The 27,241-nt window shown below is 37.3% G+C and overlaps 1 protein-coding gene across 18 annotated transcripts in view; it reads left to right on the top strand.

The window, feature by feature from the left end:
• The window catches only part of RALYL (RALY RNA binding protein like), a 584,818-nt gene that overhangs the window by 513,315 nt on the left and 44,262 nt on the right, over positions 1-27,241 (top strand). For 10 of the 18 annotated variants that reach the window (XM_072951759.1, XM_072951758.1, XM_072951757.1 and 7 more), the window contains 3 exons: positions 3,109-3,156; positions 5,688-5,720; positions 12,152-12,315. In XM_072951759.1, the coding sequence (XP_072807860.1) occupies positions 3,109-3,156; positions 5,688-5,720; positions 12,152-12,315 (245 nt within the window). The remainder of the gene's footprint in view (positions 1-3,108; positions 3,157-5,687; positions 5,721-12,151; positions 12,316-27,241) is intronic. The other 8 variants (XM_072951765.1, XM_072951760.1, XM_072951762.1 and 5 more) reach the window with 1 other exon arrangement.

Genomic DNA, 27,241 nt, shown 5'->3' with positions numbered 1-27,241 from the left:
TGACCGTAATAAATTAAGGCATTTAAAGTTAGCCTATCATCTGATATCAATATATGTAAAAGTAAAAAGCACCTATTTAGTCATTAAATCCATTCAACTCAATAACAAATCTGATCTCATACAGGCTGTATGTCTGTTTAAGATAAAATGTTAAAATTGTAACTTTAATAATATTGGCTAAATAATCTAACTGTATCTTCTAAGCTCCTGGCCATAGCAATCTTCACCATTCAATTTTAATTTTACTTTATTTTTATGTACTTTTATGACGTGCAGTCAGTTTACGATGTCGTGTCAATTTCTGGTGCACACAGTGCTTCCGGCACGTAGGACGTGCATCCGTCCATTCTCATGCTCTTCTTCACCACAGGTCACTACAAGATATTGAATATGGTTTCAGAAGGCAAGTCTAATGAGACTTGAAAATCTGTGGAGGTTTGAGGATCACTTCCAAGCACACAGTTCTAACTTAGCCAAACTAATTGGTGGATATCGAATACCTGTCTATGAGAAAATAAATAACTGAACTTAGCATACATAAACCCCTACTCCTGAGAAGAACTAATCTTAAGTGATATTATGGAATCAAATCTAAAAGAATCAGGCTCTGACAGGTATATGAACTTACACAACTGCCACTGTTTCCCTATTGTTTTAAAGAGAAACCAGCACTATCCTTTAGGAACACATTGGGAAGGGTAGGCATATAATCTGACTGATGAAAGATGTACTTATCGAAAGTGTCTATGAGTACGATAGAAACGGTGGCTCGGATAACGTAGATGTCATATGTAGAAACGCTGCATGAAGAGAGTGCTGTCGATTCAATTGGAAATGAGATCTTAGCCTCATACTTTAAAAAATCTGTCCTGAAAACAATTACTTCCTAGAAATAAGTACGCAAAATAAATGAAGCGCTTTGCTTTCATCCACCCAAAATCAATCCACTTCAAAGGAATGAAAACTAGTTAAGCTTCTTTGAAAAGAGTAAGTTCTTTCTGTCTTTTTTAACTTCTTAAGTATACTTCAAGTTGAATCATACTTGATCATCTAAGTAATTTCCTGGCAGTAAGCACTCTTCTTAGAGGATTCAAGGTATTGATGAGCCTTAATTTTCTGTTCATTGAATCATTACAGATTCTCATATAGAGAAAACAGATATTATAACTCTTTTAATACTGGAAAACTGAAACACAGAGACGTGATGTAATCGCCACAAAGACCCACAGCGTATTGGTAGTCATTTTGGAATGGAGTCCAGCGTGGGGCTTTTGCTTAAAGAGCTGCCAATTTCATGCATATTAACATTTCATGCTCTCTTCTGAATTTCATATTCATTTGAATCATGAGTACCTAAATAAGAGCTTTAATTATTCAGGAAAATAATTATGTACATAAAATATTATTTATTGCTTTTAGAGGCATTGTGAATTCCAGATTTGCATTATGAAAATGTTGGCAAAAGTTTTAAAGCCTCACTTCCCAATTAAATTCTGTTCATCCAGCCAAGAATGACTGATCTTTATTTCATCAACCTCAAAATGTGAACTTTTCAGCACCTTTAATGACATTTTCAAAGTACAGAATGCTTTTTGATTCAAAAGATTTCCTGCTTAACTCTGCAGAACAAATCAGTTATCACAGCATTACCAATAGGGGCCAAATATTAACAAAAAGCAGGCGTCACTTATGCTTTGAGAGCTTAGCAGGAAAAAAAATACAGTGAGTAGCTATATTTTGGCATGCTAGCTAAGGTATATATTAAAATGAAACACCAACTCCCAAATGTTTTATGTTTTTAGAAATTTTATTATTTCTTTTGTGAACTTATTACTAGCTTACATTCAAACTCACCATTTAGAACCTGCAGGCCACGTTCAACTTCAAAACAACGCAACAGGGCCTGTGGTTTGACTCAACGGTGGGCAACCCTCAGTGGTGGCTTCCTTTTAGCTTTCATGTAAAGCATATGAAAGATGAAGCACTTGACGAGGCATTTCTCTCAGATATTGGCTAAATTATCATGTTATGTGGGTGGTATTTTAGGGAAGTCTATGTGATGGCCCCACTGGATGCTAAAAATCTTGAAAGTCTTTTAAAAAGTGATGCTCTCTGGAGAAGTTATTTTTTAAATGTGTTCCTTAATCACACACCCTTGATCATCCACATGAATCTCAGTAGGCCCGTGGCAAGCTAAGAGCTCCGAGCTCCTGTGTAAGACCATCAGATCACAGATGAGGGGCCTGGCCAATAAATCAGAGCACTCAGTGCTAATTTTCTTCAGTCCCTGGGTTTTGGTTTGAAGCTCTTGAGAAAGAATTTGATAGCATCTCTGCCCTTTTGTACAGTGAACAGCTGTTCAATTTCATTAAGTGCATCAATTCATTATTTGAAGGGCACTGTAAGTGTGTGTGCAAAATACTATGTGATAACCGTGTCAGCTGCTGCTCTAAACCAACCTCGTGGGAAGAGAGAGTTTCCTATTGCTGTGACTGAATCCTGAGCTTTCCTTCCATATTACAAAGATCATAATGCCAAATTATCTTTGCTGGAGAATTTAGTAAAATATTTAGACATTTATTTTTGACAATGACAGGTGAAAGGTGGTGCCAAATTGCTAAGACTTAAATATCTAATCTGTTGAAAATGTTCCACAATTCACAATATTTTTTAGAACACTGTTAATTGCTTAAATCTTACGGAATGGGTCATTAAACATTTTTATTTATATTATTTCTATACTATTTGCTTATTTTTTAGTTAGCCTCATTACACATACCTTAGGAAGAAGGGATAACTATGTCATGTCTTATCTGGGAAAAAATAAGTCTTACAGGTATTACAGAAATTTATTTTGCTATCTGCTCTCATCTTCCATTCCAGATGACTGAAACCATCATCAGTCTCTACACTGTCAAACATATAAGAAGAGTTTGATGTGCCATGTTCAATTGGACATTTTCTTGTAAACCCTTCAGAGGCAGAGTTACATGGAAAAATAAATATTTAAAAGTAACATAAATGTGTTGCTATTACAGTAGAAATGGATACCAAAGTTAATGTGATTAAAACAAATGTCAACGACTAATTGTTTGTTTCCCTCCCTAGTGGTTACGTCTTTGACTATGATTACTACAGAGATGACTTCTACAACCGGTATGTAAATTGTTCATCCTTGTTTCCCTTTGATTTATATTACCTTGTAACTGTTTTGCACATTTCATTCACAAATATTCTCGATTAATACATTTTAAATAATATTCTATAGTGAAAAAGAAATACCTAAGGCTAAATAAAATGTAAGATGGACAGATTTTCCTATTTTCATTGTACCTACTGAAGTATATCAGATCTTGGATTTTTCAGACTTTGGAGGTACTTAAAGCCTAAAATTTGGTTTCTAATATTTGGATGACATTCTAAAGATTTAATTAACCAATGTGATTTTCCAGGTCTGTTGTTGGCTTAGAATTCTTCAAGACTGAGAGATTTTTAGAAAACGACTCCAACCTTCTAAAACATGTCTGCTTTCATATGACACCTAGATTCAGCAAAAACTATGAACAGTTTTTGCTTTGCTCAGTAATGTGGGACCAAAAACGGAAACCATGCAAAGTGATATGAAAACAGGATTTTCCCTGATCTTTAAAATTTTTTGTCAAAACATTAAAAACTTAAGAACTCTTAGGTTATAAATACATCTATTTACACATGTATACATATATGTAAATTCCCTATGCACACATATAGGAAAATACAGTGAAACTAATGGTTATTTAGTACACTGTAATTTAGAATTTTTGTACAGTAATACAAAAATACCAATAATTAGTGTGCTTTATTTCTTTGTAAAAAAGACTTATCAAAAGTTACTTTGAGTAGTACTTCTCATTTTATGATATGGAGCAAGCATCTCTTTTATCCTTGGTGGATTGTCATACTCCTAAAACTGGATCAGCTTTGATATTTTATCAATGTTGTAAACTACTTGAGATTTCTTCAATGTGTGTGTGGTTTTTTTGGCCTGTGTCACTTCCTCTGGGACATCTTCATCTCTTTTCAGCGCATCACAACCAATTTCTTCGTTTATGTCAATATGTTTCATTTTATGACGTTCCTCTGGTTCCATCTCCAGAGACTCTGGATTGGAAGGATGTCTGTATCCCTGTAGTCAGCTATTTCTCCTATAATTCAATTTACATGTAATTTTAATTTTCTTTCCAGTGTCACTCTTCGATTCTTTCCTGCACTCCTTCCCTCTTTTGACTACCCATTCTTATAAAATGCCGCATGTATTTATCACTGCAAGACAAGGAGACAACACAACTACACATTAGCTATTTGTGTGTGAACTAACAGAAGCAGTGACAAATCACTGACAGACTTTGAAAGGGGTGATGTGATTGGTCTCTGCTCCTCCTGCCCATCTGTTATTTACTTAGTGATTCGTGGACTGAAAACCTAGCAGCAAAGCTAGGACTTCATAAAATTACTCACAGTTAATGTATGTGGTAGCTGAAATTTGATTTGTGCTGTTGGGGACTGGTGTTATTTAAATAAGCATTAGTAATTGAAATTCATCATCGTAGAGCTATGCAAAGCAAAGACTGACTGCACATAGATCATTGGACCACACCAAAAAAAATGAGGTAAATATCTTTTAAGCCTTTAATTGTAAGTTCTATTCAAACAAAAAAAATCCCAAAGCATAAAAATGCAAGCTTAGAAGAACAGAATAGACATTTTAAATAGGGAAGAAGCTTCATAATCCCTTGTAAAGGTCTGTTTCTCTTTGCTCCAGCCACACAGATCCTTTTTCAGCTCCACAAAAACAGCGTATTCCTTCCTGCCCCAGGACCTTCCTCTGTATTGCTCCTTCTCCCCCTACCTCCCTCCATCATCTAGTTACCTTACTTCACCCTTCAGATCTCAGCGTGAACACCTCTCTCAGACTAAATGAGGCTCCTCTGGTCCCCTCTCAGCACCCGTACTGTTCCTTCACGGCACTGCTCCTAATTTTTATTGCTGTATTTCTTTCTACAATGACGGTATTTGGTTTATGTCTGCCTTCCCTTCTCCACGAGGACAGGAAAGATGCTCAGTTTTGTTTATTGTTGCATCCTCGGGCATTAACATTGTCTCAGACACAGAGGACACTCACTTCACGTTATTAATTCATCTCCTTAGATTTAGAGACATATTGTTTTTTTTTAAAGTCACATAGTTAATTAGTGATGGAACTACCATCATAAACTAGGTATCCATTTATATTCAGTAACCTACTGTGTGGATATGCAAAACAGAAGGGGAGCAATACCAGTCAATGATGTTACATAAAAGGAAACAGCCTTTTCTACACGGAAACCAGATCTACAGCCATACCTTTATTACCACTATGTGCAAACTACTGGGTTAAGCAAGTGATTTCTCTAGTCATCCCTTTATGACCAAATCTGAATCGTTAAGGATAATTTGCTCAAATAATTTTTATAATTTCCATGTTATATTTTATTTTAAATATTAAATAGCTTATAATAAATTTTCCTAACAATGATGTGAAGATCTCATAGCATTAAAATAACCCCATTTACTATGAACAAAACATGACATTTAGATAGTCTTTAAAACATTTGAAAATTTTAGTTTTTGAAATTTTAAAAACATTTCCTGATATGCTTTTTTTCCAGGATGCAGACAGAACACTGTCTTCACTGCTATGAGTAAAGTTTTCAATTAATATACATTATCTTTTAGTCTGTCAATATGAAACTATTTTTGCATTATAATTTCCTAAGTATTTTCTGTCATGTGACTTCCTTCCTCATTTAAAGAATTTCTACCTCAAATGGAGTGTGGCAGATGGTAGGAGACCCAAATTCTGGTAACTGCTTAGCTGCCGCAGCTGTATCTGGTCCCAGAGGGGGAAACCGTGGGGCTGGAAGCCCAGACCTGGACAGAGACAGTAACAGCTGGCTGGTCCCGGGCTCTCTGGGGGAGTGTGAAGAGATTGTTCTACAAATACTGCAGAATTACTCAAACCAGACTCAGCTGCTCCTATTGGAATGAATTGCTGCTGCCAGGGTGAAGTAAACAAGGCTGACAGGAACAGGAAGCCAAAACAAAAACAGGAAGCGAAACAGGAAGGACCAGGTCCTCTCTTCCTGTTCCAGCCCTGCGGTCTCCCTCTCAGGTCCTTGACTGGCTGAGCCGAGCGAGGAGCCAGCTGGCGCCCCCAGGAATATAGTTGCAGAGTCCCAACCCCAGACATGACTAAAGGTGAGTCTGAAGCTGAGAGATAAAATGTTAATGACAGACACTCATTCACCTCCCATGGTTAGTCCCTTTTAACAGGTTTGAGGTCCTAATGTGATTGGGGATTTTCAACCCTTAAATTGTTTTAGCTTAGAAAACTTCTCTACGCAGAGTTCCACCTTAATGTGAGTGTTCTGAGACGTTCATCCAGCAGTAACTTTTCCAAAAACTCACTTAGTGTCAATCCGTGGTTTCAGGGATCATGAGGAGTATCACTAAATAATAGACTTAAGTGGTTATTATAAACTTTTATCTTTTTAAATTACACGAAACATTGCCCAATAATTTACAGCATTCCATGGCATTTTCTTTTAAAAGGTCAAGTATGACTCTAAATGAAGAACATTACATGTTATTAAAAAGGAGCATAAATATTTATACTCTTCCCAGTAAAGCAAAAAGAGAAGTGTATCTGAAATTATATTGAATACCCCCAGGGAATGTTTCCAATATCCGAGATAGTAACTGTTTTAATCCAGCCTTTTTTCAGTAGTGTCAGGAAAAGCCCTAAGCCTTCTATAACCTCCTGTAATGAGTAAACTTCTCACAGAGAAAAAGAAGTGCCAGAGATGCTTATATATGTAAAGCATACATATATACATAAAGCGTATATATAAAGTGCTTATATGTCTTATATATAATATTATATATTTTTTACATTGATATATTTACATAATATACTTATATATAAAGCATATATAAAGTGCTTATATATATAAAGCATATATATATATGAGATTCAAATGAGCATCGCTCACGTTCTGAATCCATTTTGACCTTGCATAAATTAACATAAAAGAAGCTACCAGAGTCGCAGTTAGTGAAAAAAACTCCCAAGTCAAGTTGCACTTGTTTCAGATCATTGATTGGAGAGCACAGTCGATATTCATGAATATTGGAAAAACATATTAGCAAGAAGCAACGTTGGTTTCATTGTGCAGATTTAAAATACCATCTGGTAGAACAGGATTCTACTTTAAACATTTGGAAACCATAGCATGGCATTGTTGATAGAGGGTGTGGTTTGGAGTCAGGAGATGAGTTTCAGGCCACGATATGCGTGTGTTGGCTGGTTAAACTTGGGCAAGTCATCGCCTCTCTTTTTCGCAAGTTTCCTTCATGGACAAAATGGCTTAACAACATACAACATACAACAACATACGCGTTACAGAATTACAAGAATTAATTGGAGAATTATTTGATGGATGTATAATCTCCCAATTGCTATTTGAATGCATTTAGTTTCTAATTACCCGAAGCTGGATACAAGATAGAGCAGATAGCAAAGTTGTGCAAAATATAAAGATTAGATTAAGGGGAAAATGTTGCCAAAAAGATCACTGAGGATTTCAATCAGCTTGCCTTTCAAAGCGTGTGCAAGAAGCATTTGTACAGGATCCAGGACAGGGGCTGCTTCACTGAAAATCTTGGGAAAGTTTAATGACAAAAAACAGAAATAAGAATTATTCATTTGCTGGTCTCTACTGAAGTGTGCCTTTAAAAATTACCTTCTGATTCGGTTGTAACCAAAAGCTTATTTGAAGTCAAGGTGGAAATTATAAACAGATTGTATGAATTTTAAGTAGTTCGGACAGTACAGAAAACAGACATACTAGGAGGCTTTAAGAATCATTCATGTGGATTTCAAATATATTGTTTCTTAAAAATGAATAGGTACCTCTGTGGGGTTTTATAGACAACGTTTATGTGAAGTCAAGCATATTAAGGAGAAGGGTGCAAGGTTGAATGAGACACATGGATTCTTATTTATCTGTTAAAAGGCCCAAATGAGAACATGGCCTTGAGTTGGTTGTCAGATCTGGGCTCTGAGCAGGCCACTTGTTTAGCCCCAAGTCCAGACCACATATTTTTGTTACCATTTAACCACATAGAGACTGTAAGTTTGGGTTCATAAGTAGGGAAAATGAAGAATTCTTTTTATGAGGGAAATTTAGAAGAAAACAAGCACTTACCAATTCTTAAATTGCTGTTTATATAAAGGGAAATTTAGTGTTCACTGACAAAATTACACGCAAATATTACATTTTCCGAATTTTTTTTCATGAATTTTAAAATCACATTAGTTGACAGTGAAACATAGACTTCAGAATCAAAACCCAACAATCAGGTAATGATTTATTAGACTGTGGTGTTTCTACTGGAGAAAATGCACCAGAGCAATTAAAATAAACATTAGGAAGGCCATTTAGCAAACTTCAGAAATGTTTTTAATGTAAATCAAAGAGAATTAGCTAGGATACATGACTGTACATATATTATGAATTCAATTATGCAAAAAATATGCATGCTTGTAGGAAGAAAGGATTAGAGAATGACAGTAATTGTTTTAGGGTGAGAGTTTGGGAGTTGTGTTTTTTCGTGTATTTCTTTAAATGTTGCTTTATTATTGTTAAAGTTTAATAATAACAAGCTTTTAGTAAAAACAAGAATTCAAAATTATATTCATTTTATATGTCAATATGCTGTTAAATTGCCTGTATCCAAAAAGCAGCTATATTTAAAATAGTTTTAAAAGCTAAATATCTTTATTCTTCCTAGAGACAAGGTGTATCTGGTTTTTTAGCAAGTAAATTAATATTAAATTGTTTACCGCTTTTTAGCTTTTGCTTGGTAATGAAATTACATGTCTCAGACATTTAATTATAAAGCAAACAGAATTCCAAACAAGAAATGGGCACATGAAAAGTAGAAACCCTCAAATTTCCTCAATGGGTTGCTTTTATTAAAATCTGACTACATCTATTTTATTTACTGCTTGAGAGTAGGTCTTTGAGAATGTTTATTTTAAAATAGACCTTGGGGAAGAGAGAATTAGGTGTCTGGCTTCATTATAAATCATTATCTATTTAACAAGTAAATATTACAGGAACACAGTATTCTGACTAACAGTATTAGGGAAAATGGAGAATCATCAAAGAGAAGGAAAGTAAATATAATTCTGAGAGTGGAAAGAACAAAAAAAAAAAAGCAAGAGGAAGGAAGACACTTTAAGCTTTTAACTGACCTTCAAGATTTGGATTCCATTTAATTCTGTTGAGTGGCAATCTTTGTTGGACCATTTTCTCTGAGTTGCTATAGATGGGGTTCTGATGAGAAAGCCAACGCTTGTGTCTCCATCACAGACTGCCTTTCACCTACTTCCCTCTGCATTTAAAGGAACCCCTACATCTCATCTTGCAATTCCCAAAAAACTGCCCCCCAAATTCCCATCCTCATCATGTTGTATTTTTATGCTTTAGGGCAATACCCAGTCTTCACTGTATTTCTGGTAAGCTCAACTTTGCCCAATGAAAATTAACAAACACCCCAACTCCATTAAAATTAAAAATTCTGTTCTCATGTGAAGTGCCCATTTTAGCTTTGTTTATGGATTACATATCACTTTTTAAAAGTTAAGTTCGATGCTGCATATCTTCCCAGCAGGAGGGCAGAAAGAATTGGCAAAACCTTCCCTGATTCCAGGTGAGAAAGAAGTCATCTTTCTTTGAAGCATCACATCAAAATATTCAGCAAACAAGGGCCACTCCCTACAGTGATTTATAACAAAGGACACAATACATACTGAGTTTGTTCCTAAAATATACATCCCATTCTGAAAGCTCTCTTTTTCTCAACATGGTATCTGGCCTGACCAACACTGGAAGCTTTGTAATCTTTGGCTGGGGGAAGCAATAGAAATATTGATAAACATTTCAATTCCCTATAAAATATCGAATTGCATTGTTAACTGAAGTAGCAGTGAATTACAGTAGCTTTCCTTGGCCTGAATTTCCAGTGTAGCATTCTTACATTGCATATTTTTTCATAACCCAAAGTATAGATTACCTTATTTAATGAACCTGCTAAATTGCTATTTTCAAGTCCTACGGAGACGGTTCCTCCAAAGGAGCCTGCCTTTCTTCTCAAGGAGCAATTTCTACCCTAGAAAAGCTCAGTCAGTTGCCCCATTTCTTTTCCTTCGTTAGCTCTGGGTGTTGTATATAGCTCATGATATGTGCCTTCATATTTTGGTTCACTGACTTAAGGTGCTCTGTGAATTCAACTTATAAATAAGTAATGTGGACCTTGTTTTGTGATTGAGATGAGGGGCAGGCTTAGTTGACCCTTCTGATCTTCGAGGCCCTGGTGGTAAGGATGGGCTTCGTGACCCCTTGCAGCCTCACCCTCCCTACGCTGTTTGGAGTAAATTACAATGTGTTGACATCCACGACCTGTTCTTCGCCGGCAGTTCCTTGGCTCTAATGGACTCTGTTATTCACAGAGGAAGGCACTCTCTTGAACTCTGTTTCGTCTCATTTCTTTTCCTTTCCAGACACCTCTTAGTATTTCCCCAGCATGTTTCCAAATCGTTTTTGGACACTTTACCTCTCTAATGGGGAAGACCTTCCTAGACCAAGTTCTGCTTCAAGTGTGGTCTCTATGCAACTTTTTCCCCCATTGTGTCATAGTTTTAAATGTTTCTGAGTGAATATTTGGAAGCCAGTGTCTCTTAATTGTAATTATATTTCATATATTGTTTTCCCCCCAAAAAAGGATTATCACATTTTCACCTGTATGTGTAAATGAGATGGAATTTTAGGACATAACCTATTATAGAAGGCTTCAAATATTTCCTCTCTGTTCTAATTTTCTCATTTCTAGCTTCCATATTAGATTATTTTTATTGACTGTTTTAAAGCAGTTATGAAAATATAACCCATATAATCATGGCACAGTAAAATATGTAACAATCATCAATCTAAGTCACTAATGCTATTTTCTTTACAGTGGGTGATAACGAGAGTAGATCTCTGCTTCACTGACAAACAGCTTTAAAAATAAATGAGTATATATATCATATTTTTCTCTGACCCTTTTATGCTGCTTGCATGTGCTGAGTCATACAGAAATGTATCGTGTGTGTGTGCGGTATAATATGAAACTTTGAATCTATTAATTATATATTTATATAAATGAGTAAATAGTCTTACACTTTTATTCCTTTCATTGTTGAAGGGAAATGCGTTGATTGTGGTGAACATCATTTTTCACAGAAGCTTTCAAAGAGTTTCATTGGCACTGTTTTTTGTTAGAGGAATTTTTAACAGCTAATGACAAATACCTGCAGTCTCAATTTGCATGTCTATCAAATGGTCAGAATAATAAAAAGTTATCCTGATAAATATTTCCCCACTAGTACTTTAGTCAGCAAAGTTTTCCGCTCGTGCGAGGGCCCTTTCATTCAAACTCAGCCTCGTTTTTTCTTTGCAGTCAGAAGAGCCTTTCATTACTTAGAGCTCTCAGAGACAGAGCTTGTCCCTCATAGCTGTTCTCTTTAAGTGAGTCCTACATCTAATTTTTTTTTCCTTCTGAGCTGTTTTCTGATCACACAGTGGCTTTCTTTGCTTTGTTCCTGATTCTACGCGATCTTTTCTTGGTTTCAAATTAATGTGCCAAGAAGTGTCTGATGTGTAAAAAGGAAGATTTCTAACAAGGGTAAATCTGTTCAATCAAGCAAAGAAACGTACTTGGGAGTGAAGTGATTTCAGCGTGATTTCAACAAATGGCATGGTACTACTGGAGCAAAACTCTCTGTCCTTTCATATCTTAAAGATATGAAACCTGTTGGAGGGTCGGATCCCAATGTCCAGCAAGCATAGATTTCACTAGCATCTTGTTTCTTTAGTGAAAAAGGAATCTTCCTGAGTAAGAACAGCAACCATGACAAAAGCATTTATTGACCTTTTTTTTTTTTACAAGACCATTCACTTAATCATTTCACACATTGCACAGAACACTTGGGCATAAACCAACTCAGTCGCATGTGTGTTTTGTGAAGGCTCTTTGATTACCACGGGCGTGTGCCTCCGCCTCCCCGCGCAGTAATTCCGCTGAAGCGCCCCCGAGTGGCCGTAGCAACAACTCGCAGGGGGAAAGGAGTCTTTTCCATGAAAGGGGGATCGAGGTCCACAGCCAGCGGGTCTTCTTCATCCGGCTCGAAATGTAAGTAATCGTCTTTAGTTCGCTCTCCTTTAAAGACGGTTGGGGGTGCTTATCATCGCACGAATGTCTATATTCAACGCGTTAGTCAATAATTATGGAGCGCCTGCTGTGTACAAGGTATTAGGGAAATACAAAATGGATAAGAAACGGCGTCTGCTCTCCGCCACACTACACTGCCCCGGGAGACGCGGGCACAAACATGACTGGCAAAAACTCGGACCCGTTTGAAAACTATCTTATCAGAGCAAAAGACTTGACCTTGGCCCACCTAGCTTGTGACGTTAAAAGTCCTGAAATATAATGTGTTGCCTTTGGTGAAGGAAGAATTTCGCTTCAAAAGAGAGTGCCTATAGTATCTTTTCACGGAAATAGGATACAAAATTAGTGCATGTTTTGAATATTTGAGCATTGGGATAATTAAAATAATTATAGCAGATATATTAAAAGGGTAACTTGTCATAGTATTCTAACTAATGAGAGTTATGCATCTGAAAACATATGTAATGTCATAAAAATAAAATAATATTTATGTAATTTCACATTAATTAGCAAAAAGCAGAGATATAAACTTTCCAACTAAGCACATTGCTAAACTTTTATGTAGGAAGATTCAGAAAAAACTCTAATTTGCTATTAGAATATTATTCCCAAGGAAAGGATACCAAAATTTCTTGCATTTCTTGAGATAATAACATTCTTGCAGAAAAGAGACAGACAATAGCGAACAAAGTAAAATCTGAGATCCCATAAAGTAGATCATCACTGTGTCATACACAGAGTAGAATAAAGCGAGAGAGAAAGCTGGCAGCAGAGTATTTCATAGGCTGGTATATGATTGCCTCTCTGACAAGGGGGCATTGAGCAGAGACCCCATGGAAGTTAAGGGAGCTCAAGATTGAACTTGAAGCCGTAGGAGGCAGAGCATCTGGGCAGAGGGAACAGTCAGTGCAGAGATGTTACATTGTTAAGAGTCAAAGAACAGCAAGAAAACCAGAGCAGCAGAGCGGGGAAAGGGAAATATGACTGGAAATAAGGTCAGAGAGGTAGGAGGGTGAATTCCACGGCAGCCTGTTAGGACATTGCAGGGATTTTGTAGTTACTCTGAATCCCAGTCTATTAAGACAAGTTAGGCAATTGCTGTTATTCCAATTTTATTGACGAATAAGCACAGAGGTCACATGGTTAGTAATGGTGGCGTCAACACTAGACCCATGTTTCTTCATTTTCATCCCTACATGCTGTCTACTGTAGAGTGTGACTTTGTACCTTAGTATCATCAGAAATACTAAAAATGCTGTTGAAATATATGAGAACATGCAAAAAAAAGTTACGTGAAGCATTGATGCTTCCGGTAACTAAGTCTGGTGCATTCAGAAATTGACTTAACTAATTATATAACCAAAATGACAAATTCATAGATTTATAGTTCCCTGTGTACTTACTTATCTATTTATCTAATTATTCTGTGGACAAAAAATATGAATTCCCTTTCTGAGTCTTAGGAATAAAAGAAAATGACTTTCTGCAGCAATTTTTAAACAGAGTCTTACTTGCTCTCAGACTATTGTCAAAAGCAAAGAAAATTCTTGAATTTGGTTCTTGCTGTGGAAAATGTAACATTGAATTTCCTGCTAGGTTTACAGAAGACTTTGTTAGCATTAAGTTAATTTCAAATGGAAATATTTTAAGGATCTGTAGGTTTGCCCTGTAGTCACTTTTGAAATAATGTTTATCAATTATTGTACTATTTATATTAATTTATTATATCAATTATATCAATTTATTATATCAATTATATGTCATTATTGATGTTTTGGTAGGTCTACATTCTGTAAGAGTATTCTAAGCTTTCGCAGAACATTTAGCATCCCTGACCCTCAAACTTTAAATGCCTCAGTTTTTGTAACAACTGTACATACACGTACACATTTCTAAATCTTCCTTAAGAAGATGGTGCCACCTTGATTTAAAACCACTGGTTGGTGGCCACTCTTGGGCAAGTGCCGCTTTGTACACCTCAGCCACTTGATTGCCAAATACCCCAGTGTTGCAGAGAAGAGTAGTTTCCAGAGGTTATTTTGAAGCAAATATCTTAATATTCAAATGTTAATGTGTATATATCAATATTCATTATGTAATAGTACTTTTATAATCAACCTACTGTTCAGGAATAACAATAATTTTCAAATTCAAATCACACATGAAAAATTTGAGTGAAGTGGGAAATAGACTGTGTTAATACTGGCTTAAGTGAATGAACATTTACTGACTTATATATTTTGCTCTTTTATTGATAGTTGTTTCCCAGTATTTAATGACTTGGCAAGTTCAGGAGGAAGAAATTAATGTTATAGCTTGAACAGTTTGTCATTTCTTACTTTAGAATTTTTAATAGTACTGAATTCCACTAAGAAGAAAAACCATAGAAAGAAAAAATACAGTAACACTATAATTTGCCCAAGTTGAATACAGATAAGTGTTTAAAATGAATTGTTCTTTTGAAAAGTTGGATTACCATTAGGTATTTCTTTCCGTTTTTGAATCAACTTGAACTAAAACTATAATCAACTTGTTCTTTCCCACGTCGTGGAATCATAAGATATAGAAGATGGGATGTTGCTAAGAAGCCTTTACAAAAGAGAAGACGTGAAAACCTATGAGCTTTAGCTGAGTTTCTTAGTGGAAAAATCAGTGCCCTCTGGAAAAAAAAAAAGATATTAAATCAGTTTCTTTAAATAATTCATCTAAATCCTAATGTCTAATCCTGATAAGTCTTGATGCCTTTGGGGTCCCGTCAGTGCACCTGTAGTGACAGGGTAGGTGACAGAACAAAGGTGAAATCTCGGAAGCACCTGATGGACAGTTAAAGACAGTGCAATTACGCATAAATAGTCGTCATTGAGAACTTATCCCCAACTCTAAGGAATTGTTGTTGTGTTGGTTTTTCCTCCCCTAAAACACACAAGATTTTAGTATAGAAATAAAGCATCAATCAGAGGAACAGTGTTAATATCCAGAAAAGTATCACTAAACAGCCCCCAACATCCCGTTATCTTGGCCAAAGTATGTATTCTGCTTTTAGGTCTTAAGGAAGGAAATTACTTTTGGTCAGAGAGGTTAGGGAAAGCTTCATAGAGGATATTGAATTGAGTTTAGAAGGACAGGAGGATTTGTAAGGAGAACAAGAGAGACCCCTTCTTTCCAGGAGACAGCACCTGGGTGGGGAGGAGCGTGTCAGATTGGGCTGGAATTCGTGTTCCACAGCGTAGGAACACTGTGGCCTTGAGAAGTCCTTTAACCCCTATTGCTTCCCCTTTCTATCTGTGCAATGGAAATAATAGTACTATGTATCCAATAGTCATGGGAATTAAATTGCTTACGCCTATCAAGTTCTTGGGCAAGTCTTGTCAAATAAGGCACTTTCAGTGAGGTTAAACAGTAGTAGTGGTGACAGTGATGTGGTTAAGAGTCTGCGATGTGAAATTGCTGTGTGTAATAGCTCTGCCAATCACTAGCTATGTATTTAGGGACAAGATACTTTGTTGTGCCTCAGTTTCCTCATCTATCAAATGGGAATGGTAATCTTACCCCATCTATGGGATACACTCCATAAAGGTTTTGCAAGGATTCGATGAGTTAACACATGTAAAGCTTTCAGAGCAAGAGTCCCACTATGAATGTCTTAACAACAAAATCTTAATAACAAACCAGAATAGCAATAATAATAATAACAATAATGTCTGAATCCAGTTTTATTCTGGAAGGTCTTCGGGCAGAGCTTTAATATATAAGATTTGAAGAGTGGTACAGAATTATCCCACAGCACAGGGTTATGTGCACGTAATACCTAAACAGAATGTGGAGGTCTTGGCCTCTCCTTCAGCTCTTTTCATTTTAATGGCCAAATTCCTGCATATTTTTTCTTAGATAAGTAACTAATTGAAGAGAATGAGGTGCAGGCCCGTTCAGCTCATTCTGGTAAACACACTGAGCTTCTCAGACACACGTGGCTTCACTCTCTGGAGGCTGCTGAGCACTTTGCATAAAGAGAATAATAAATCTCTGCTAAAACCACCACCGAATGCTTAAGACACACAGCAACTCCACCAAAACGATCACAATGTCTTTGTAAGAAATAAATACATTTGTGAGCATCTGTGCCTGGGTCTTTCACTAGGCTTTAATGTGGCTCAGTAATAGAACCAGATTTTAGAATATCGAAGGAAAAGAAGGCAAATGAGATGTTCAACAACATCTTTATATCAACATAGCTTGCGAGCACTGGAGATGGTTTTCTCGGTTCTACTGTAGAATTTATGTTTTCCTTTGTGCTCCACCAGCAGTTCCAGAAAAGATCTAATCACTCCACTGTGGGATTATAAAAGCTGGTGAGCATTAAGCCCCGTCGATAAACCCTGACATTTCTCACTTCTGCCTCTTCCTCGTCTGCTCTTTTCCTCAATCTGGTCCTAATCAGCAGATCCTTGACCACTCTATGTATTTTTATTTTTTTGCCGTGACTCCACTCCAGAGTATTTACTCAAGAAAAATTAAAACATACATTCCCACGGGCACTTGTATACAGATGTTCAAAGCAGCATTACTTTTAGTTACCAGCAAGTTCAAATAACCTAAATGTCCATCAGCTGATGAAATGATAAATAAAATGTGAATATTCCATAACATGCAATAGTGTTCATCAGTAAAGTGAAATTAAGTACTGATACAAGCTAAGTGATGAAAGTCAGTCACAAAAGTCCACATATTGCGTGATTCCATTCATATGAAATATCCAGAATAGACAAATTTATAGAGATGGAAAATAGACTAGTGGTTGCTTAGAACTGAGGGGAGGAGGAGAGAGGAGAATGGGGGGCTGACTGCTAATGAATATGGGATTTCCCTTAGGATGAAATATTCCAAAATTAGATTGTGGTGATGGTTGAGCAATACTGTAAATATGCTAAAAATAAGCCACATTGAATTGTACACTTTAAGTGGGTGAATTGTATGTCAATCATATCTTGATAAAACTGTTTTAAAATATAGAAATGCAGAGACCTTATTTCACATCTTAGCATTCTTTTTTTTTTTTTGACGGCACATAGACGTTAAATCCTTGCCTACTCTTATTTTTTTTAACCTTTTTTATTGATTTATAATCATTTTACAATGTTGTGTCAAATTCTTGCCTACTCTTAATAGTCTCTTAAAACTAGTTTTCTTGACTCTGCTCTCCCTCAATCTCATTAGTTACGTGCCCAAATGCAGGATTATTTGAAACCAAATGCTTCGTCAATTCCTCACTCAAAACTCAAAACTACTATCATTTACCAAGTAAGAAACCAGACTCTTCAGTGTTGTTCTCCAGATATGCCTGATCTGGTCCTTCTGCATCCAGTCCCCCTCTCCACCACCACCCTTCTCTAGTTTAACTGAACACTTATTTAATGCTTCCAAACCCATGCTCATCTACCTCCATCTGAAAGCTCTTTTATCTCAAGAAATGTGTTATCAATGCACTGTCTGATATACAAATAAACATTATTAATAATTTCACCTGTCTTTCAAGGTCGAACTCAGGTAACGTTATTCTGATGAAACAAGTTTGGACCCTTTTGGGCTGTAAGGGCAAAGTCTGGCTGCTAAAGCCAAATCAGTCGTTTCTCTTCCTATTGTGACACCTAAGCCTTCTGCTTAATTTTATAGCCATTTTTATGGACATCTGATCTCTGCATTGTGCATTCCAAATTTGTCCCTCAAGTTATTTTTGCATTGCACAATATGATACTCTGAAATATTTGTGGAATGTGTGTCACCAATATTACATTTGCTTTTTGCATTTTACTTTTTGGTTTTTGTATATTTCATAGTTGACTATGAATTACACCTTTAGAAATGCTACTTAGTTCTAGAATATTCTTGAGTTAATGAAACAAGGGCACAAATTCCGGCCTCCACTTCAGGGTCTAAGAGAAGCCAAGGCGTTCATATACTTTTTCAAGCTCCTTAAGATTTTCTGCTTCCTTAACTTGGAAGACCTTTTTGGCTTTCTGACACCCAAAGTATCCTTCCAGTCATAGTTCAGGGCCCCCATGTTTTCATGAATATTTTCATGATCTGTCATCTAACCACACGAAACCTAATTTTGCTTTTGTCTTTACCCACATAGTTGACATAATTTCAGTTACTGCCAAACTAATATTCCATAGATGAAATAGATGTGACCTCCAAGAAAGTAATATTCCATAAACAAAGTAGACAGCATCTTTCATTGGCAGGGTCTTACAATCTGGAGGGGAAGACCAAAAATTAACTTCAGTATCATGTGATAGGCACATTTCACTTACTGCTCCATTGTTTTACATAATTGATGTACTTATGCATTATAACAACTTGTTTACATATTCTTTTTCCTCCACTAGTTGTAAACTCTGTGAAACCAAGGAGGCAGACTCAGGGCGAAAAAAAAGCAATCAGACGAACATAAACCACAGCTGTGAGTCAGGCATCCCACTCTAAACCTGACTCTGTTGCCTCTCTGCATTACTTAACTTTTCTAGCATTCACTAGTCTAATCCACAGAACGAAGTATAATGATACATACTTTGTATGTTTATCTTAAGGATTAAATGAAATGGTGTATGTGCAGCTGCTAGTGAAATGCTAGATGCTTGGATGCACACAGCAGGTGTTTAATGAGTAGCCTGGTTGCTGGGTCTGTAGGGAGATGCTGTTGTCCTCCCCCTCTGGAATTCCATAAAAAATGGACCGGATAAGCACCTGGCTTCAGAGTTCGCCCGCCTCCTGGACTCTTCATACTCTTAAGCTGCTGCTGTCCGTATTTCATTTGCGGGATATGGCTGCAGTGCACCTGTGCATACCTGACCCCCGGGACATTGGGGCGGGCCAAGATTGAGTGGGTCCTGCAGGGTACGGAGGGGTCGAGTGTACGTCAGACCACTCAGCATCGTTCTGTCCATCCCCTGCTCAGCCAGTCCCTGCTTCGCTCACATGACTCTTAATTATACGGCTTAATTAGTAACTTTAATGAATAGTTATTGAATAAAATAATACACTTTATTCTCCATTTCATTTTCTCTTTCTGAAAGTATATACAAATAATTGGTATTGATGTATATATGCATAGGCATTATGAATACATATGCATGCACATAGATATAATTGCTTTTTCTAGGACATTCCATCCATAAGAGTGATAACTGCCAAATTCTATTTACATATATAAATGGAGAATTACACTAATTGCTTCAATTTCTTTTAGCAAAATCCTTTAAAGTCTGGCTTTCGAAAACTATTTACAAGGCTGTCAAATTAACTTTTGCATATTAAACTAGCTTAAAACATGTGAGTGAGAGGAAAGGGGCAGAGACAGACAAATTGAAGTGATACTGATAGATTTCTGAAAAATCCATATTACAGAAACCAGTGATCCTTGTTTTTTTTAGGATGTGACTGAATTAAAAACTGTTTTTTTTTTTTCTGGATGTGCCTGAATTAAAAAATCTATGGTTCCTTAATTCATAATAACAGAAAGACCTAAAACTGACAATCACATTTTTACTTCTAATGAAGCTGCCTGGCGCCATAAAGAGGATAGAGTTTGTAGGCAGAAGACCTGAACTCCCCCTGTTCAGATGACTGCCTTACGCAAAATCACTACAGGGCCTTGAGAATGTAATGTAATTTGTCAGATTCTCAGGTTTCTTGTTGTTGAAACAGTGTATATAAAAACGATTGAAAAATTCAGTTCTATGCAAATTACATGTATTTCTTTAGTTTTTGTTATTTAAATGTCAAGGTGGAGGTTAAAATGGAAGAGTAACATAAATTAATGAGAATTAATAAACAATCTCATGGTAGCTGAGGGTAAAAGGGGTGGGAAGGGATAAACTGGGAGTCCAAGACTTGCAAATATTAACTGGTATATATAGAATAGGTAAGTTTCTTCTGTATAGCACAGGGAACTACATTCGATCTTGTAGTAACCTGTAGTGAAAAGAATATGAAAAGGAGTATATGTATATATATGGATGACTGAAATATGATGCTAAACACCAGGGATTGACACAACATTGTAAACTGACTATACTTACGTAAAAAATTAATGTGAATTATTATTAAAGTCCATGTGATTACAGACATTTTACAATTTTCTTATAGTTCATAAAAAGCATGGTGTTGGTGAGGGAGAGTATGTAACTGCTCAGATCCGGGTTTCTAAGTCTTGGTACTTTTTTGATCAGATAATTCTACGATGTGGTGTTGGGGGCTAACCCATACATTGTAGGCTATTTGGCAGACCAGATGCCCACGGGATGCCAGTAACACCACCCTCTCCAAGTCGTAGCAATCAAAAACATCTCCAAACATTGTAAAATGTCCCCTGCAGGGCAATATTAGCTTCTATTAAGAACCACTAGTCTAGACAGGTAGCTGAAGTTTATTTGTCCCTGCATAGACTCACCCCACAGATGATTAAAATAAATTGGGATTTTTTTTTTACCACAGAAACCAGAGATGCACACATTTTTTGATACAGTAGGATAGTGTCATTCTGTGTAATTTCCTTTTTGGATTATATCTCATGTCACACCAAAAGGCACAAACATCATTTTGTTCACTGTATCAAAATGTAATAACATTTATCACCAAATCAATGATCTATTTAGACAGAGCAGGTCTGAAATGATTTAATGTGGCTTTTTCTTCTTTCTAACTAAAAAGTACAGTGATAGTTTAGGGAAAATATTTAAGATACCTGTCTTCTCTAACCTGACTCCTAGCTTCTCTAGTATCCATAAAACAAGCTAAAGTAACCTATCCTAGGGGCTTTGTTAGTTTTTTTTTTCACTTATCACTTTACTGATCTTGAAGAATAATTCTAAATTCAAGTTCTATAATCACCCATACAAAAATAAACTATTATACTCAACTGGACAACTGAAGATTTTTATGGCAGTATGTTTTCTTTTGTCTGTAATTTTTATTGTTGTTGCTATAGAATTTATCTAGAGGAATGAGTAAAAGACACTTTTCTTTGAAGATAATATTACTGATGTCTTCTATTGAGTGTGTATACTCAACGACCAGGGCAGACATCCTCTGTATTAACTTGAAATGCCACCTCTAACCGGTTACTCCCAAATTTATTTTTGTACCTTTGATCTGTCCTATAAACTCCAGGCCTACTTGTCACTTGTATTTGGACACAGATAGGCATCTCACAACTAACAAATTTGAAATGGACCCTCTGATCCTCCCCCTCACCTCCAACCTCTGGAAATCTTCCTCATCCTAGCAAATGGCGAGTCCATCCTTCTGGTTACGCAGGCCAAAAATTTTGGAGTTCTGTTTGACTCCTCTCTGTCACCTACATTTTACTTTGATGATCTGTAGATTATTTCCCCTCAATCTTTAAAATCCGAGCAGAATACATCTACTTCTCACAGCCCAACTGCTGATACCTTGGTCCAATCCGACCTCCTGCTGCCTCTCCCTTGAATTATTTCCACAGGCTTCTTAGCGATCTCGCCGATTCCACCCTTACCCCCTACAGTCGTTTCACAACTCGAAGTCAGAACGACGCTCCTGAAGTAAAGCAGTGAGCCCTGCGTCACTGGGAGGAAAAGCTACAGTGTTTACTTTGGCCAGCAGGACTCTGTACACGCCTCTCCATGCCCTTTTTCTCTTCTCAAGTCTCCGTCTTACCTCCTGACTTCTTGTACTCACATTCCACTTGCTCTTGTCCATTCCAGCCACATTGGCCTCTTTGCTGCCCCTTAAACACCCCAGAGTACACTCCTGTCTCAGGCCTTTGCTTTTATCATTCTGTTTCCCCTCATCCCACCATCTCTAGACGTTCCCATGACTTGCTTTCTCACCTTCCTGAGACTTTTCCTCAAATGTCACCTTATCAGTGAAGTTTTCCCTGATCACCCTACGTAAAATGACAGATCTCCCTCCCTAAGCTGAATATCTAAGTATCAAATGGCATTTACCAGGTGGAGAAGATGAGAGTGTAGGACCGACCGTTGAAAACGACAGAAACAAGGGGATGGATGTCTGAACTCACAAGGCTCATCTCAGGGATGCTGAAATAATGTAACTACATAGAGAGTAAGATAATTAGAAAGTCAAGCAGAAGATGAGACAAGAGAAGGAAATTTTGAGCTGACCGAGAAATAAAGCAATTTTCTCAAATTCATGATTTTTGCACTGCAGAATTCTTAATCTTCAGTAATTAGATTGAATTTTCCCAAGCCTCTAGCTCGTCTGCATTAGGGGACAGTTGCATAAAAGCAAGTTGATTAAAAGTATTCAGTATTATTCTCAGTAAAAGAAACTCCTCACTCTACCCAATATGCTATAGAAAAAAAGTAAATAAGGATGTTATATTCTCTGCAGCATATCTTTAAAGATGAGAATTGTGGATTTGGAGTATTATGGTGGAATTGGGAAAAATGCAAAAAAATTGCTGCACAGGCATGGGTTACTTTCTTACTCTTTCATCATAGTGCCTCTGATGGAGAAAAGGCGTATTTCCATGCTAATTTTCTTTTTGCACTTCCTGCTTGCTTATCTATCTCCCCGTTAGTCAGTCAACTCAACTGTAAGTGCCTGGCACATACACAAAGCTTTTAATAAAATTTGTTGGTCTGTTTGAAATTGGCATGCAGCAACCATATCTACATACACATACCTACAAATCTTCTGGTATGTGATAATTTCTCATTGTGCTTAATATACTGAGTTATCTATTCAGAATGCAAAAAGATGAGGAAGGAAGGGAAGAAGGAAGGAAGGAAGAAAGGGGAGAGGAGAGAGAGAGAGGAGGGAGGGAAGGAGGAAAAGAGGAAAGAAGGAATTGGATGCACCCTATTGATTCAGAAGAGTTTTCTGGTAGAGCTCCTATGATGGGGTAAATCCATTAATATGTCTTGCTTCAGACAACCAACGAAAATGTCTTTCTTTTTAAAATGTTGTATCATCAGAGATCTAAATAATTAACCAGGAATCTGAATAATTTTTTGTGGATCCCAGTATATGATGAGAAGACAAAAATTTTCATTAGGTACCAGTCTGATTTCGGACCTCCTCTTAAAGCTGTTAATATCATTGTTTAACTAAGGAGGACAGACTTCAACGCCCAGGAGCTCGTGGGTGAGCACCAGGAGCCTCCCCAGGCAGGAGGAGGAGAAGGACCTTATCAGAACACAGACAATGTGTGTCTAGCAGTAAATGTGAGATGCTGTTAAACAGGTTACAGATGAGAGATGCACCCTCCAGTGGGTTAATCAAAGAAGAATTAATAGGGGAGGCAAGACTTAAACTAAACTCCAAAAGGCAGGTAGACGTACTTGGGGAGAGAAAGAGTCTTTGCTGGAACAGGCATGTAAATAATAGTAGTAGTAGTCATAGTAATAATAGCTTCTGCTTCTACCATGTGTTGTGCCTGATGATACTCTGATCGTGGTACTAAGTCCTTTATGTGCATTATCGCATTAAATGTTTATGACAAGCCCTTAAGACAAAGGATGTAAGTTAAAGATGAGGAACTTGACTCTTAGTGACGACCAGTGACTCTCCAGTGGGCGTGGATGTGAACTGGAGTCTCCCTGGTTCCATACACTATTTGATTAAGCATTAAACCGTTCTGTTCAAGTAGAGCTTGCTTCAAGAGGAAATAGAACATATGACTGCAAATATACTTTGGAGCAGACCCTGAACATCAGTTTAAGCAGTTGGCGCGCACTCTGCTCCCACCTTTACGGCTGCCGGGATGCCGGGGACTCACAGCCCCGGGCAGATGGGCACTGTAGACGGGGACAGCATGACGCCCACAGTTCAGCAGGAAGTAGATACAGAAAGATTTGTCACTGCCAGTCTGTCGGGGGGAATGTGGGGCCAACTGATGTCCTTCCAAGTCCAGGGACCTCCACTCCCGGGCTCTGAGATATCTGCCTGTGGTCCCTCAACGGATAAAGTAAGTTCTTTACTGGACGCGTTTCCCCTAACAGACCAATAGCCCTAGGTAGGGCCTAATCTCACAATAGCGCAGGCCAGCTTGTTTCAGCCCACCTTATCAGAGTCAAACCCCACCTCCCTTCATGGACCCTAAACCTCTTACCTCACCTGCAACCAATCAGAGCATTGTGCACAAGCCGATCAGGTGCCTTGTGACCCAACCTTATAAAAGACCCCCCAACGGGCCCTCGGTGCTCACACAGGCATCTCTCGTTGTGGTCAGCTGTTGTCTATGGCAGCACACCCTAATAAACTCCTTTACTATTCTTAAAAAAAAAAAAAGAGTTGGTGCATGTATGTTTCTGGTCTTTTTCCTATAGAAATGGGTCATCATGGAAGTATTCAGTAGGAAGGGCTTATGACTTTTATATATCTTACTTTGAGTGCACTATGTAAGAGGCTGGGTGAATTGGAGCACCCAATTAAGAGTGCAATAGAAATGGAAATGAAAGGAAGAAGATGTAAAAAGAAAAGAAAATGGACAAGAATGCTTTACACCTAAGGCTCTCCTTAATTCTGAACTGACTTTAATTTTTGGAAAAAGATCCTAGTTGCAAAGATTTTTAAAATTCTAGGTTTGTAAAATACACATCTATTTTGATAGAGGAAGTAAAAACATCTGCAGTACAGTAGAGAAATTGTTAACAGGAAACCGCCCAAAGTAGAAAAAGGCAGAGAAGATTAGAGAGAGAGCCGTATCAGACATACAGCGGCTCATCCCAGTGATACCATCTGGAAACCAGACATGAAAGCACAAAACCGTACCTCATCTATAGATAACGAATCCTAGTGAAGGAGGCAGCAAGAGGACCACAGCCACCTGGGCCAGGTGAGCGGGCAGCCTTCTCCCAAGGACAGCGCTGAAGTGCGCTAGGGAAACAAAGTTCGCAAAGGAAGACTGTTTCTAAGTCTTGCTTTGCAGGACCGTGATGAGTATCGGCTGCTGGCCCTTCCAAGCCTGGAGCTGGGCAGTTTGCACAGGGCTGGAGGTTGATTCGGCATTCCCTGGCAGGGACCAGGAAAGGGCAGACAGGATGCCTGGATTCCATTCCTGTTGTAGCTAAGCTTGAATCCCATTAACTAAGTAGACCCAGATTTTGTAATGATCCCACTCTAGTCTTAAAAGGCTTTGCTGCGGTGTCAGCCAGGAGTCTCCACTCAAAGGAAGCTTTGGCTCCCTGGACACTTAGAAGTTGGTGAGCCCAGCTTTCTAGCTGGTTTGTAAGATAGTTCCTATAAAATGGGTATAACCTTTAATGGAAAAGAATATGAAAACAAATATATGGATATATCTATGCATGACTGGGACATTATGTTGTACACCAGAAACAGACACATTGTAACTGACTATATATACTTCAGTAAAAAAAAGAAAAAAAAAATAAGGTATTAGTGATTTATTTGTTTATGGGTTTTTTTTTTAAGGAGATAATTAGTGAACCTCTTTCCTGGGCTGAGGAGGGACTCCACTTAACTAAAAAATATATTTTATTAGTTTCCAGCCACAGTCTCATTTCTCCTGCACTGAAATCTAATGTTTTAAGATAAAATATTTTCTATTAAATTCGATAGGTTTAAGTAAAACTACATGACATGCTTCCATCAAAGGGAATGAAAATCATTCTTCAAAGCAGAATCAATTTGCAATTGTGACAGAAGATATTTTGCAAATTTCACTGCGATTCAACAATGGCACTTTGATGTCTTTGAAATAACTGACACAGGAGCAATTCTCTAGTTTAAACTGTGTTCTCTTTTCAGTTTGCTTCTTCATAATAGGAACTCTATACAGGGTTATTTACTCTTGCAGTTTTTATTTTGCAAAGTCCTTTATATCATAAATAAAAATCTCATTATGAAAAATTTCTGATTTTATAATAGATGCCATTTTCTTTTGTTTATATATTGGGAAAAATCTCTTCTTCCTTTGAGCAATTAATGCACATTGATGCATAATTTATCATATATATTATTTCCTACATCTGAGTTGACAGCTCTATTTCAAGTGAACATATATTGCATTTAGTTTTTATTACTTACAAACAATTCCTGAAGACTAAAGTATCAGACTAGACACTCAATTTCTTCAGGATTGAAGATCCAAGCCAAAATCATTATAAACTTGAAGGGAAAAGTGGCAGAGAATCATAATAGACTGAAATCAAGATCTGAACCCCAAATAGTGACCCATAGCTCTCTACTGAGCCACGGACACCCCAAAACTCACTTCTTGAAAGAACAAAGGCAGGTTCAGCTCTTCTAGAGTTACAGCTTTAAAAAGTCTTTGATCTCTGTTGAGGGTTCACGACAAAGTTTCCTGTGGTTCTCAGAGAAATGAGAAAATAAAAACAGTGCTGTGAATGCCTCATAAACATAAACATTCTCCATTAAAAGAATTGTCCTTGTAGTAGGAAACTGACCTCTTGTTAAGCCCCTTTCTGTATACAATTATAAATTGTTACCAGTGATAGTAGAATGCTTGCTGTTTCAACATCCTCACCTGGCAAAATTAAAAGTAGTCAGTCTTGTGTTAGGGCCATGTTTTTTTCTTTGAAACGATACTAAACACCCAAAACCTGGAATAGGCACCACTGCCGTAGAAAATATCAATGGGAACGTTAGCGAATTTCTTTTCCTTCCAGCCCCAGCACCCGTTGCCCCAATCTCTTATAAAGAATCTGTGGAACAGTAAGAGTTCAGTAAATTGGAAAGAGTTCTCCAGCTTTTAAGACATTTCTTTAGAGGATAAATGCTTTGTCCTGGTTTCAATCAGCCGCCAAGGAACTGGATTAAAAATAATCACTGACTGCTAAAATATATATTACAACATAGTCCTTAAAGCAGTGTTAACCTACCTGTCATGATTTAATCATTCCTC

This window comes from Vicugna pacos, chromosome 29 (assembly GCF_048564905.1).
Source record: "Vicugna pacos chromosome 29, VicPac4, whole genome shotgun sequence".
Taxonomy (NCBI): domain Eukaryota; kingdom Metazoa; phylum Chordata; class Mammalia; order Artiodactyla; family Camelidae; genus Vicugna; species Vicugna pacos.
The sequence above is the reverse complement of the archived record's forward strand: the minus strand, read 5'-3'. Positions and strand labels throughout refer to the sequence as shown.